Here is a 14,284-nt window from a genome sequence, read left to right on the forward strand (position 1 = left end):
GGCAGGCAGGGATGTCCCAACGTGGCTAGCGTTCTTTGTTCCCTCTTTAGTTACAAAGCAAGCAGCTGTAGTTTCAGGGAGGACCTAAACACTCAGAATAGAGGAAGCAGGCTATCTGAGCGGCTGTCCGGGGCCACGCTCTAAGAGGTGTGAAAGCAATGGATTTGGGGGGCAGTGAGGCAGATCAGGGAGGCACCTGCTAGGGTGGCCTGGCCTATGCTGCTCTCCTGTATATCCTCCAAGGGGCCCCAGGAGAGCCAGGATTTGATGGGAGAAAGAGAAAGGGTTATACTGATGACTTGTCCTTGAGCCTTAAGTTTGACATTGCCCCTGTTGGGCTCTTAACTGCCTGAGGCTCTTAATTGGCATAAGGTGGGCACATCTTTTGTCCCCTTGGCAGGGCAGCCAGAGCGCACAGTGCCAGCAAGCATCCATATGACCTCTGACAGACGTTCTGCAGACCAGGAGAGCCAGGAGGGATGGGCTTACAGGAGAGGCCACCTGTCTGACAGGCCAGCTGTACCCCTCTTGTACCATGAGACAGCTTTCCTCTGCAAGGGAAGCTGTCTCTTTTGAAGGGGTCCCAGCCTAGAGTTTCTCAACCTCTCAACACTGTGGTTGCACTTCTGCAATTTAAAAAAAAAAAAATCACACTTCAATTTTCTTTCTTAAAAGGAAAAAGGAAGAAAACAACACAACTGGGAACATATCACGTTCGTGAACCACAGCTATAAGAGCCTTCCCCAGCCCTGCCCAGCCTGGGCCCACTCCCTCCTGAGAGCTCACAGCCGCAGGCCCAGAAGCAGATGTGCCTCCAGCAACAAGGTGAGTGGACGTCAGAGGGTCTGGAACCCTCAGGGAGGGGAGAAGGCCTGGTGTCTTCCTCCTGCCTCATCCCAGGGGAGGGGTTAGTAAGGTTGAGTTGCTGTTTCCCCATAACAGCTGGGTTCTAAGAGGAGAGGCAGCTTCTTCCAGGGCTCCTCTCTGGTGGGTGATTTCTGTCAGCTCTCGACTGTTCAGTGGAGCAAATTTTAAGGTCACACAGAGGAGAAGGGAGTCCTCCATCTAAGTGAGTTTGTCAGGGTCCCTAGACCATGGGATTGGTTTCGTAGAGTAAACTCTGAGTTTCTGACCAGGTTTGAGGGTACAGATGCCCAGCCCAGCTGCCCAGAGACTTACTGTAGGCTGGGCCAGCGGGGCTGGGGGGATGTGGGCAAAGGCACGTGTGTCTCTGTGCATTAGGGGCAGCAGGCGTCTTGAGGGCCCAGACTGCCCTATTAGGCTAGAAGATCCCCACCATTTACCTACTTCATCCAAAAGGAAGGAAGGAAGGACCCAGACTCTGGCACAGCCAGTAGCCCTATCGAACTGCAGACCTGGAAGCCACATGCCGGCCATAGTTTGAGTCCCTAGCCCCGGTGACTTGAAAACATGCCCAGTACATAAGGGTGCCCAGGATCCTGGTAAGGTATCAGACTGGAGGAAGGGGAATGTGGCATGACTGAGCCCTGTGGAGGATCTCTCTCTCTCCCCCTTTCTCACATGCACACACATTCTATCATGAGTTGTTTTTTTTGTTGTTGTTGTTGTTTGTTTGTTTTTTTAAATAAAGGCCAGCAGGTGCTATGGTGGTTAAGGCACTGGGCTCCCACATGGCAGATTGCAGTTTGAGTCCTGGACCCAGGGCTTGAAAAACATGCCACATGTGCATACGTATCTGAAATCATGAGAGGAGAATGAAGAATAAGAGATTGCAGTGTGGCCGTCCCCCGGGGTGGGGGGATTTCTCACTCTCCCCCTCTCTGCCTCCCTCCTATGGCAAGAACCTTAAAAATGAAAAAAAAAAAAAAACGGCACAAGGCAGAGTTGGGACTTGCAAGGCCGTTGATTCTGTACCCCTGCAGTAGGTGCCCTCCCCTAGACTTTCAGGAGCAGACTCCCAACTGCAGTTTAGCTAGACTTGACTGCACCATGGGCATGGGATTCTCCTCTTCATCTAGCCACTCGGCAGACGTACCCCCAGACACTGTGACTGGGCACTAAATCCCCTGGGCGGTGGGATGCAGGGCACTACTTCGGCTCAGACCACGCCGTCCCCTCGGGAGGCCTCAGGGAAACAGGAGAGAGGAGCACAGGGAGGACAGGACAAAGGCCACAAAACTCTGGTGTGTGATGCAAGGTTGGCCAGGTGCCCAAGGGACACTCTCCATACTGCGGGGGTCAGAAGGTCACCATCCCCAAGGAAGGAGCTCCGTTGTGAAGGTAACCTTTGAACTGGGCCTTGAAAGATGAGCGGATTCAGACACAGGGTTTAAGGAAGATGCATTCTTAGCAGAGACTATAATGTGAGTGAAGTCTTGGTGCCAGGGAAGTGTGAGTGGTTATTCCAGTCCACTCAGCCCTTGGTTCCCCTGAAGGTGGTGGCAGGTCCCAGGTGACGTGGGGATGGTGGATGTAGCGGAGAGCTATGCTCCTCAAGTCCCTGCAGGAACAAAGCTGACCACTGCAAGTGGCCTTCCGGCACATGCCAATTACATGATAAGGTACAAATTCCTGGAGATGGAGTACAGGACACTTCTAGTACTGTGGCAGATAAGGCCAGTGGCCCTGCATGGAGCCCTGGGGCCCCTTTCAGCTCTCCAGTGAGAAATCTCTTCAGACCCTTCCTCTCGTCAGGATCTGTTCTCTGCCCGATGGTGTGGCTAGGAAGCTCGCCCCATTCACACAAGTAAGTCACTCAGCCTGCCTTGGGACGCACCTGGGATGTGCCGGCACTTTTTATTCTTCCTGAGCCTCCTGGTGCCCAGGACCAGGCTGAGCCTCCCTCCTCTGTGTGCCCCATACCCTCTGATGCTTGAAGCCCCTGTGCCCTGCACTGGCTGGGTGTCCCCGGGGAGGGCTTGGCTTCCTGTTACATCAGCTTCTCCCTAGACAGTGGCTTGGTGTCCAGCCCAAAGGAGGGCTCCACAAGAGCTTGCTGTGTGACTGTCAGGCGCAGGGACTTTCTGCCCCGCCCTTCCCATGAAGCAAGTCCAAATTGCCCTCAAGTGACCAATAGACGACCAAGGCCCCTCCCTACAAGCCAGCACACCTTGTCCCTTGCATAGACGAGGACGGACATAAATATTACTACAGTTTAGAGACAGCGGGCGGCATGTCCTACTCACAGAGCACAAGAGAGACGAAGCTGGCACTAGAGCAGGTGGGCCTGACCTTCTGCACCAAGCCAGCCTTGGCTCCTTACAGGTTTGGACAGAAAAACTACCCACAGGCACTTGGCCCTGTTTGGCTAGATGTGGCCCTGGCCCAGGGTCCCTGAGATGGACAAGTGGGTCTGGGCCCAGAGAGTTATGGAGATGTGTCTGGCTGCAGCTGACCCTGAGTGTCTGTGTTTCGTCCTCAGGCTCTTGTCAATGGAGAGGCCCTTCACGGTCCTGCAGGTGAGCCTGCACCACCCCAGGCTGGATCCAGCCACCTTTGCCAACATCCAGCCTCAGCTGCAGCACGACACCAGCCCACTGCTGGTTGGGCGGGGACGGGACGCCCACCTGCAGCTGCAGCTCCCCCACCTCTCCCGCCAGCACCTGTCCCTGGAGCCCTACCTGGAGACCGGTCGCACTCTACTGGCCTTCTGCCTCAAGGCCCTGAGCCGCAAGGGCTGTGTGTGGGTCAACGGGCAGACGCTGAGGTACCTGGAGCAGGTCCCTCTGAGCACCATCAACAGGATCTCCTTCTCGGGCGTCCAGATGGTGGTCCACATCAAGGGAGGCACCTCCCTCGAGGCCTTTGTCTGCTGCTTCCATCTCAGCCCCTCACCCCTGATTTACAGGCTGGAGGCCGAGGAGACTGACGAATGGGAAGGCATCCCCCAGGAGCAACCTCCCCCAGCGTCAGGGGAGCAGCCTGCAGGCCACCTGGGGTTTCTCCACGACTCCTCCCAGACTCAGACTTGGAACAGCTCTCTCCAGCCCAGCCCTGGAGGAGGAACAGAAATACAGCTCCAGGGGGAGCCCCCAGACAGGGCACTCTGCTAGCCTCGCTGCAAGAGCAAGCCTTGCTGAAATGGGACTTGAAATATCCCAGCTACATCAGGCAGGTCGACATGCAGGGCTGACGTGCAGACCTGCTGGCCGCCGGCTCCTAATGACCCGATTCCGCACACACCCAACGGCCTGGGGGTGCAGAAACACTGCATGGCTAGAGCTAGAAGGTAATGGGAACTTCATATACTTTTAGAGGCCCTGAGGGGTCCTGGGGAGACTTGCAGCATTTCCCCACATTCCCCTCTTGTCTGACTAGGAGTTACTTTATGTGGCTCATTTTGTGTGCTGCTTAAGGGCGGGAGTTTGAGGTTACTCCAGGAATGCACGGACACATGTAACAATTACGTTGGTGGTAGCTCAGGGTTCCTTCAGCCTTCCAATACCCACAGGCACTGGGGGCTTAGGGAAGCCTGTGTTTAATAAACTACAAGTATTTCATTAAGCTGGCATACCCAGTAGGATTCCCTGGCCCCCAGGTGGGCCATGTGCATGCCCGTTGTCATGCAGAGGTGGGGGCGGGAAACACAGAAGAGGTGTAAGAGGAAATTGGGAAGGTGGGGGCCATGTTTCTGTAAAGGAGTAAGCAGAGCTCAGGGTTTCCTGAAGGTGGAAGCTGGGAGCTGGGCCTGCTGGCCTACTTGTTGTCACCATCAGTTCCCCCATTTTCTGTCACTCTGGATCAAAGCCTTTCCCCTGACCAAAAGGCAAAGTCTTCAGGGAGAGGTGGTTTCCCAAGCAATGGGCTCTTCAGGGCTCCTTCTGTCAGGGGTGGGTGGAAGGCTTGGTGGCAGTTATTTCGCTCAGGGCGGGTCATGTACCTTTCTAAATGGTGGACTGGTCAGGAGCTAGGCAGGCCGAGGGAGGGAAAACTAGCTCAGTGAACAGGGGAGCAGAGTGCAGGCAGCCCTCGCCTGCCATCCTGACAGGGCAAGAGTGTTTAGAAACAAGGTTTGCCTGTGTCATGGAGGGAGGGACCTGCCACGCAGATGGTCTCCAGGATCCCAAACTCCCCTTCAGGAGATCCGAGGCACCGAGGGCACGGCTGGCTGGCTCATGTCCACAGAGTCTGTAACCATTTCTAACACTTTCCATTTCCCACCCGAGAAGAAAGACCCTTTTGCACCCAGGACGGGCTACCGGGAGGTTCCACAGCACTCACAGGCTCCGAGTGGCTTGTCCAAGAGGGAGGACAGTGGTGGGCAAGACCTGCGCTCGCCCCTGCTTGGGAAGCTTCCCTATCAATGGGAAAGGACAAGGACACTCAGATCACAGCCACGGGCAGAAGATAGCAGGGCTGCTAGCAATGGGGCTGTCCAGTGCAAGGAATGGCCCCCGCAGGTCCCCATCGTAGTCCTTCACTCATTCATTCAACACGTTTTCACCAAGCACCCAGTTCGTGCCAGCTGTGTGCAAAGCCTCAGGAGCAGCAGTGAGCGTGAAGGACAAAATATCTGTGCTCAGGAAGACTGCACTGGGCTCAGGAAAGACACGCATTTGAGAGCTAATCACTTAATCATCTGATCACCACTGGGATTGACACCACAATCATTGTATTTCTCTCCCTCCAGCTGAGCATCACGGAGTTCTCTTACAAAGTGGCCTTGTCAGTTGGTGCCCGCTAGCACCAGGCGATCTGCTCTGGTGTTCCCTAGCGCCTGGCGCTCTGCTCCAGTGCCCGCCAGCGCCCAGTGCTGTGCTCTGGTGCCCGCTAGTGCCTGGCGCTCTGCTCTGGTGCCTGCTAGTGCCCGGCGCTCTGCTCTGGTCTTCACTAGTGCTCAGCACTCTGCCGTGCGCTCTGTTCTACCCCACTGACTCCTCGGAACACGCCTGATAGACCATGTTATTCACCACGTTTCACACACAAGGAAACTGAGGCTCAGGAAGGTCGTGGATCTTGCCCAACATCGCATCATCACTAGTTGTGTGACATTGGGCAAGAGGCCTAACCCGCTTTTTCCTTTACTGCTTCATTGGGGAAAAAATGGGTCAAGATAATGGTCCCTCGGTGCTGGAGCTGTTATGAGGGCCCAAGGAGGCAGCCCAGGGAGCACTTAGTGTGGAGTCTGACACTCGCTGGGCAGGGGCTCGCTGCTCTCTTGAGACCTGAGAAGGGACGGTCATTGGTCCAGACCCAAGGGCTCACCAGGCACGTGGAGCTGGGAAGATGCAAGCCCCAGTGGGCTGGCCCTAGAGCCCAGGGGCTTACCACACTGTGTGATTCCTAAGCATCGTCTTCACTGTGGAACTGGGAGGCAGCCAGGAGGGACTTTCAATGTGTCCTTGCACTGGGAGGCCATGGCCAGGGCTCACAGAACAGGAGATGGAATTCCGGGCCTGTGCAGAAGAAACCAGGTGCAGCTAGGTCTGATGACATCCGCGTACTGGAACTGCCTTTTCCAGGGTCTAGAGGCAGTAATGATCCCTCACAGTCCAGAGCATTCCCTAAAGTGTGCATCCCAGAGCAGCAGCCCACAGAGAGACCTCGAGAAGCCACGGCCTGACGACTGGCCCTGAACACCAAAGGCTGAAGAGAGACAGCTGCCTGGGGGAACGCCAGCATCCCCAGAGCGCAACTCCTTGTCTCCACCAGAGAAGCTTTGACGCAAGCTGCCCCCACTGAGTTCTCCCTGGGGCCTCGGTGAGAGTTCTCTCTTCTCCAGAAGGAGAAAGCCCATCCTACCGGGCTCTGTGAGGTGGAGCAGTCCACTGCCTTCTCAGGGGACTCTGTGAATTGGGGTTTTGGGGTGAAGTGTCTGGAAGGCCTTCTGGGACCCAGGATGAACTGCAGGGCAGGCTGAAAGATGACAGGCCAGACATGGGACTGGAGGGGGCCAGGAAACATCTGGCTTGTTGTTTCAGACTTTACCAGTTCACAAAATCTCCCTGGAAAACTCACACCTTGCCTTGTACCAAGTTTTCAAGACAGTAAATCTCTGCCCATCCTCGACTCCATTTTTCTTGAGTAGAAAACCATTTACATCATCAGCTCCTCGCACCTACTCCCTCACTCCCCTAACAGTTGAGATTTTCGGGGCTGCTCTCTTTTGCCTGCAGACAGCCTGAACAGCGGGAGAGGCCCCCTCAGCAAACTCCCCTGGGTTCTCTCGGCTCTCGCAGGCAGGACAGCCCACGTGACGAGGGGACACGCATGCATGTGTGCACACACACGCTGCTCACACATGCACACGAGCACTGAGGTCAGGCTGCTGCCCGGGTTAGAAGTCTTGCTTCCCCACCCACCAGTTCTGTGATCTTGGACAAGGGACTGGATCTCCTTGTGCCTCAGTTTCTTCTAGAAAATGGAAAAGATAGCATTGCTCCTAGCTCCTCAGAGTCATCATGGGGAGAAGAGGAGACACCGCCATAATCCCTATCCGTGTCCAGTTCAGTGGGATGGATTGAACGCATATTCCACAAGCACACACACACGCACCTGCTAACAGAGCCACATCAATGACACGCAGACACACCCCAGAGCTTTATAATTCCCTGAGGGGTCTGGAAATTTAGAAATCATCCCCGTGCCCTTTAAGGGACTGTAACCCTCGCATTTCTCTGCTTTCCCAAGGATGTGAATCTTCCCAACCCATCTGTCCTTGAGACACACACCCCGCAAGCCCACATGTTGAGGGAGACATGTGACTGCCCCGTGAAGAGCCTCGTGCAAGGCTCTGAGGCAGGAGGAAGGGGTGGCAGGTACAGGAGACAGTGTAGTCCTGGTCACCACCTGGAGAAAGGATGGCCCTGACTGAGCACGTGACCCATGTCTGTCTCCGTGGGGAGGCCACGAGCTCCATGCAGACGAAGGTTGTTGGGTGCTGTGTTTGGGAACGCAGTCACAGACTGTCACAGGCCTGGGTGGAGGATGGATGGACAGACAGGTGGGCAGAGGTGACTGAAGCTGAACCAGGCTTCCCAGGCCAGGCAGGGGCAGGGCCAAGGGCTGTAGTGGTAGAAGCCAGTTGGCCAGCTAGGTGGGGAAGTTAGGAAGCTACCGGCCAACAGTGAGTGCAGGTGAGCAGCTCTGCCTCCTCTGGGCCACGCGGGGGAGCAGCCCAGACCCTCTGGCTGGGGCGGAACAAGGCTGGTGTTTCCTCTTGGCTCTTGACCCTCGGTTAGCCCAAACTCAAGCAGAACCCCGAGTGCTGGGGTTCTGGGTGGTGACTGCTGAGAAAGTGTGACTAATTCATCAGGGCTCCATGTCACCGAGAGACAGCACTGAGCCAGCACACATAGGGGAGAGGAACCTCCGGGAGCCCCTCGGAGAGGTTGGCTGTGTGGAGTCCAGGCTTGTTGCCCAAAGTCTTCACAGGGTCTCCTCCCCGCCCCTGAGCCCTGGGCAGTGAGATCAGCCCAGGCAGATCCTGCCACAAATACATGCGGGCGACACCCACCCCACTCCGCCAACACCCCAGCCACCCAGACCAGAGCTGCCTGTTAGATACCCCGCGCAGACACAGGCAGCTAGACTATCACTCAGTGGAGTCATCTGCATCTTCAGAGGAAGGACTGGGGAGGACAGTGCTTAACCTGAAGGAGTGAGCCTCACAGGAGGGGGCGTTCGGGTTTCCCAGCAGGCCGGAAGAAATACCCCCTCTCTCCAATGGAAGGTCACTTTGTGAATGTGCAAAGCAAGACTTAGTCGAGGGGCTGCTTCCAGGCCCCCAGGCATCTAAGTGGTGCTGAGACAGGAGCTAAGACTTGACTCTCCATAACTACCCACCAGGCAGTGCAGAAGCTGCGGTCAGCAAAGATTCCCAGAAGGGAGTCGGTCCTGTGCCCTGTGGAGAGTTCGTCATCACCTCCACCTCCCCCTGCGACCGACTGCAAGCCTGGACACCTGCTGTCACTCTGTCGCTGTCTGAGCCACTTCTCAAGCTCTGCTGTGTCTTTGGCTTCCACCCACCACAGCAGGTGGTGGCTGGTGTTTCCAGGGATCCATGAGGTCGGCTGGTCCTTTCTGGCTCCTGTGCTGTGGCAGGTCTACCTGACTCCAGCCACTCATGGCCACACTCGAAACCCATCCAAGACTCGGGGGGAGGTGTAAACAAACCCCACTCCTCACCTTTAGAGGAGATGCCGAATTTAATGAGCTCTGTTCACGTTGCAGCGTTGCGATTCCTCTTACCTTTAACGTGAACTCGCAGGCGGATTAAAGTGAAATAAAACCTCCCATTTGAGTTACATTCTCAGCTGATTGGAAACATGCATTACCTCCCCATGACCGGGCTGTGAGAAGGGAAGTTATTATCTTTCTTTAGAGTTTGTAAACTCTTTATGGCTGAGGCAGCTTTAATCCTGCTGGGGAAAAAAATGATCCGGGAATAAATTGCTCCCATTTACCTTTGTTTTCCAATCACACGCTCCAGTGGGAACAAAACGTCCTAAGTGAGGGGATGTGGGGAGCCAGGTGATCCTTGACAGAAGAGTTTAATTATTTTCTTCTTTAGGCACGTGAGTTGAAAGTGCTTTAAAGCACCATTGGTGAGGGGGCTTGTTCCACAGAAATGTGCCCTCCAGCGGGAATGCCGGTAACCCGGGGTTGGTGTGGTTCCGATGCCTTTTCTTCCAGGGGGAAATGGCCTCCATTCTCCCACTGAGCCCGCTTCTTTGCAGCAAAGTGCCCAGCTCCAGACATTTGGGAATGACCAGGAAGGAGTCCAAGAAAGGGCAGATTTGAATCAAAATTAAATCAGTCCAGGAAAGAGAGACTCAGGCAGGCCAGGGCCCGGGAGGAGACACCATGCTTTCTTTCCTTCCTGTTAGTCCTTGGGTCCTCTCTGTGTGTCCTCTAGTGGCACAGTGTGTACATGTTGCAGGTCCCCAGCAAAGCCATCGGGTCGGGCCAGGCCGGGCTCTGAGCCATGCACCCTAACTGCTGGAAGGAGGCCTGACTAAGATGTTTTTCCTTGCATGATCCTGAGGCTGGACGTTAGGTTGGGAGTCTCCAGAATGAAGCAGGGGCAGGGACCTTCGGAAACAGCTCAGCCAGGCCACCAGACGTGGGCCTTCCATGACGGCTGCTCTGCAGGGTTGGGCTAGCATGACGTCATGCTTCCAGAGCTTGCTGCAGATGGGTTAGGAAAATAGACCCTGCGAAGCCACCTTGTTTATGGGCTGTGTCATTCAGGATCTTGTCAGGAAAATGAAAGCCACTATAAAGATTCCAAAATTTTAATTCTGGGAATTGGGCACACAAGGATGGGCTCACTGAAAAGACAAATGTGTAATTCAGAGACGAACATGAGCAGGAATCTGTGACCACTGCTGGCTACCGCCATAAGGGCAGGAGGGGTGACCAGAGAGTGGGCTCTGTTCTGCACATGGTAGAACTACCGTGAAGGCCCCTGTGGAGGCTGGGCCCTCAAAGGGGGAGGCTGGCCCTGGGGACCTGGAACCTCAGCGGAGAGCAAGCTACTGCCAACAGCTGACTTGGGCGGCTCCACCAAGAGGGAGAAATATTCCAGCTTCTCTCCTTTCCCTGCCTCCAGTCTCCTACCAGCTCCCACTGGCTGGAGCCAGCCATGAGCAAGCGGAGGGAGCCTGAGAAAGGCAGCCTGCAGGCGTGGTTGTCCCTGCAGTACGGAGCAGAGGAGGGGAAGGGAGAGCTGGAGATCCGGGGATTGTCAATGACCCTCAGCCTTGCCTGGGGCCCTAAGGTGACCACCGCACAGGGAGAGGACAGAGAGGGGGGCCACAGTGCTGAGGACCCCACCGCTAGGGACTCCTAAAGGCAACAGACAAACATCACTTTAACCTCTGCGACCTTTGGCATCTGTAAGAAAGGAGCGGGGAGGGAAAAACGTCAAGCACTGTACAGCAAAGGCTCAGGGAAGAGCCATCCCCACTGGGATGCTCCACTTTGAGCACACACTGCCCTGAGCAGCTGAGGCAGCACAGAGCCCCGTGTCCTCAGGAGACCAGCAGGTCAAATCCCCACTGCCCCACAGTGACTGACCCTGGGAGTTTCTTTCATCTCCAAGCCATGCTTTTTGTTTTTCATCATTTTATTTATTTACTTATTTATTTTCTTCTGTGAGCAAGACACACACACAGAGCTTCAGAGAGACAGAACCCCCAACGGTGTCGATGCCATGACCCACTGCCGCCCTCCTCAGCCAGCACCGGATCTTAGGCATTGGTGTTCCCAGCACAGATCCAGGGAGGTTCCGTGAGGCTCCGTGAACCCAGAGCCTTCCAGGTGGATCAGAGCCATCCAGGCTCCCAAGCTACCTCTTCCTCATCTACAAAGTGGAGACACTGTTAGGAGCTATCTCACCTCTGCGAAGACTGGGAACACAGCAGACAAAGGACTTTGCACAGGCCCCTTACACACGCTCAGTGCAGCAGAGCTGTGTGTGTGGCAGAGGCTGCCTCGGACATCTCAGTAAGCAGTCAGCAACACGCAGTGGGTCCTCAGGCAAGGGCCATTGACTGGGGGCCAGCAGGCAGTGTGGTGGTTAAGGCACTGGACTCCCACATGGCTGACCACAGTTCAAGTCCTGGACCTGGTGCCTTGTTTTCTCTCTTGTGAACGCGCATGCCCTATAGTAAAATTTTAAAATAATAATAAATAAAATTAAATAAATAATTATATTTGAAAAGGGAGGGGGCACCAAGTGGTGTGGTGGCTAAGGTGCTGGACTCCCATGTGGTTGACGGTGGTTTGAATTCTGGGACCAACGGTTTGAAACTCAAGGCCAGGCGTGTGCGTGTGAGTGCCCAAGATCCCGAGAGGAGAATGGAGGAGAAGGGATTGCAGTGTGGCCATCCCTCCTGGAGGGGGTGATACCTCACTTTCTGCCTCTCTCTCTCTCTCTGTCTCTCTAGCAAGTACACATGCCCTATAGCAAAGATATCTCAAAAATAAATAAATAATATAAAATAGATCTATTGACTGACTAGCAAGGGAGTGAGTGAGAGGAGGAATTGGGGGCGGGAGGAGTGTTGAAAGCAAACCACTAGGAAGTGAGGCTTTGAGAAGAAACAGGCAAATCACAGCAGAGCTGCAAATGGGAATGCTAAGGTGCACTTTAAGCAGCCAGGTGTGCTGGCAGAGAAGAGGAAAAAAACCCTGTGAACGGAGCAAGCATATCCTTTGGACACTGAGCCCGGGAGGCAATGGCAAATCCCAGCAGGCCCATGCAGGGGCCCACACCTTGACTCTTCTCTGTCAGCAGAGTTTCCTCATTCCCCATGGCTCCCGTCTCAGTACAGCACACCACCCAGCCCTTCCCTGCCCAGAAACACAGGCATGAGGTCCAGAGCTCCCGGACTTGGACATCGGCCCCGGGAGTATTAGAAGCAGCCAGCTTGGATGCTTGATGTCAGGGCTCCCAGAATCAGCACTGGGCCTCATTACTGAGGAACACACGGTCCCCTGTGATACTTGCTGGAGGCTCCGGAGGGAAGCTAATAACCAGAGGCTCTGCCTTTCAGTTTTACGTTCCTCTTCCCCAGGCCTGCAGGCTCTGTGGTTGCTGTGCAGATTCCAAATCGAAACATCAGAAAGCCTCAAGTGGTCTGACTTCTCGTTCCCGGTCCATCTCTCAACACATGCACGCGTGCATGCATGCACACACACACACACACACACACACAAACACACGTTCTTATGCCTGCGTCTGGCCTCTGTCAAATAACCCAGGTAAAGTGTTGGGTACCACAGGGTAATTATGAGCTGAGTTTTGCTCCTTGGTTAAAAAAAAAAAAAAACATAATACTTCCACTTGGGATTCTCAGCATGCTTTACAAACCAGAGTGAATGTCATGGCTCAGTTCAGGGGAAAATAGAAGCAGAGGAGAAACCCCACTAGAGGAGTGATGGGGTATATTCCAGAATGTTCTGGATAAAGAAATGTCATAGGTCCTGACCACAAGTTCCTGGGAATACTAGAACAGCCAAGTCTGATGCAGAAATCACTGGGCCAAGAAGACATTCAATATGACTGTGAGGCTCAGAGAAAGCCACCCAAAACTCACACACCTACTTGGTGGATCTCTACACTCCCAGTGTGGTGGTGAATGTTTAACCGTCAGCTTTCTGGGTAGTGGGAGAACCCTGATTGTCGTGTTTGCCAATTTTCATGGTGTAAATTCTTTTGCTGTGGTCAATTTCAGATATCAAGGTGACATCACTGAGTATGGTTGAAAAAATGCACAGGGGGCCAGCAGGTGGCATGGAAGTTAAAGTGACTAGATCCCATTATGGTCAGTTCTAGTCCCAGACACGGCAGCTTGAAAGTCACACCAGGATGGGACCAGCAGATGGTGTAGTGGTTACATTGCCAGACTCCCACATGGATAATAGCAGTTCAAGTCCCAGACCTGGTGCCTTGAAAGTCACCCTGGGCACATGTGCGTGCATGCCCAAGATCCTGGGAGGAGAATGGAGGAGAAGGGATTCTTTTTGAATTTGTCGTGTCCACCCCTCCTCCCCTGAGGGTGATTTCTCACTTTCTCTCTTTGTCTGTCTCTCTCCAGTGAATGCATGCACTTATAGGCAAAAAGAAAAACTTTAAAAAAAAAAAAAAAGGAAATGGGGAGAGAAAAAAAAAAAAAGACACACAGCAAACACCTATACATAGCACTGCCACCACTCAGAGGCAATGAATGCAAATAACCTCAGGTGCATAGGTACAGTGAAGTATGGCAAAATATTGAGAAAACAGTGACTTTTGATTACTCATTAACTTTGTTATAATTTATTTACCTGTATGTCAATATAGTTTAACTGTTAATACTGTAGCAGCAGTTAAATTGAAAAGTGATACTTTCACCAAACAATTATGTGTAATTTAATCATTTAACAGTTAGCTCCTTAACACAGTGTGAGACGGCCCAGCCCACCACTGTCAGGGAAAGCTTCCAGTGCCAGCTGGAAGGGAAAATAAACCATGAGAAAGTGTCTCGGAGGTGAGGGGGGTACCTACACAGAAGCTCTGGAGAGGTCAGAGTGAGCATTTCAGGAAATTTGTACAATAGTTTGCCATTTAAAAGTGAATTTGGGCCAGCAGGTGGCATAAAGGTGAAGGCTGGATCCCACATGCCTGATAACACAGTTCAAGTCCTGGGTCCAGCGGCTTACTAAATAGCCAGGTGTATGTGTTTGCATGCCCAAAATCCTGAGAGGAGAATGAAGAAGGGATTGTGGCATGGCCACCTTCAGAGGCCATCTCCCACCCCCTCTCTCTGGCTAGTGCACATTTTCTATAGTAAACTAAAATATATATATATATATA

General features: G+C 53.7%; 2 protein-coding genes across 3 annotated transcripts; both read left to right on the top strand.

Moving 5' to 3' along the window:
* The first annotated feature begins 687 nt into the window (after window positions 1-687).
* TIFAB (TIFA inhibitor) lies at window positions 688-6,639 on the top strand. 2 transcript variants are annotated; one of them, XR_003547568.1, is made up of 3 exons: window positions 688-825; window positions 3,404-4,210; window positions 5,612-6,639. XR_003547568.1 is itself a non-coding variant. In XM_006166909.3 (2 exons), exon 2 carries the CDS (start codon window positions 3,414-3,416, stop codon window positions 4,032-4,034), a length of 621 nt encoding a protein of 206 aa, XP_006166971.1. In that variant the 5' UTR covers window positions 688-825; window positions 3,404-3,413; the 3' UTR covers window positions 4,035-6,639. The 2 variants fall into 2 exon arrangements, 1 of the variants encoding a protein (XP_006166971.1); XM_006166909.3 differs by having other exon boundaries at window positions 3,404-6,639.
* Window positions 6,490-11,581, top strand: DCANP1 (dendritic cell associated nuclear protein 1; the record flags this gene model as incomplete). Its single annotated transcript, XM_027767648.1, is given in 3 exon segments — window positions 6,490-6,649; window positions 6,746-6,907; window positions 6,910-11,581. Coding segments are annotated over 3 exon segments (519 nt in total), but the record flags the coding sequence as incomplete, so codon positions are not given.
* Between the last annotated feature and the right edge of the window lie 2,703 nt (window positions 11,582-14,284).

This window comes from Tupaia chinensis, unplaced genomic scaffold (genome assembly GCF_000334495.1).
Source record: "Tupaia chinensis unplaced genomic scaffold, TupChi_1.0 Scaffold144346_1, whole genome shotgun sequence".
Classification (NCBI taxonomy): Eukaryota; Metazoa; Chordata; class Mammalia; order Scandentia; family Tupaiidae; genus Tupaia; species Tupaia belangeri.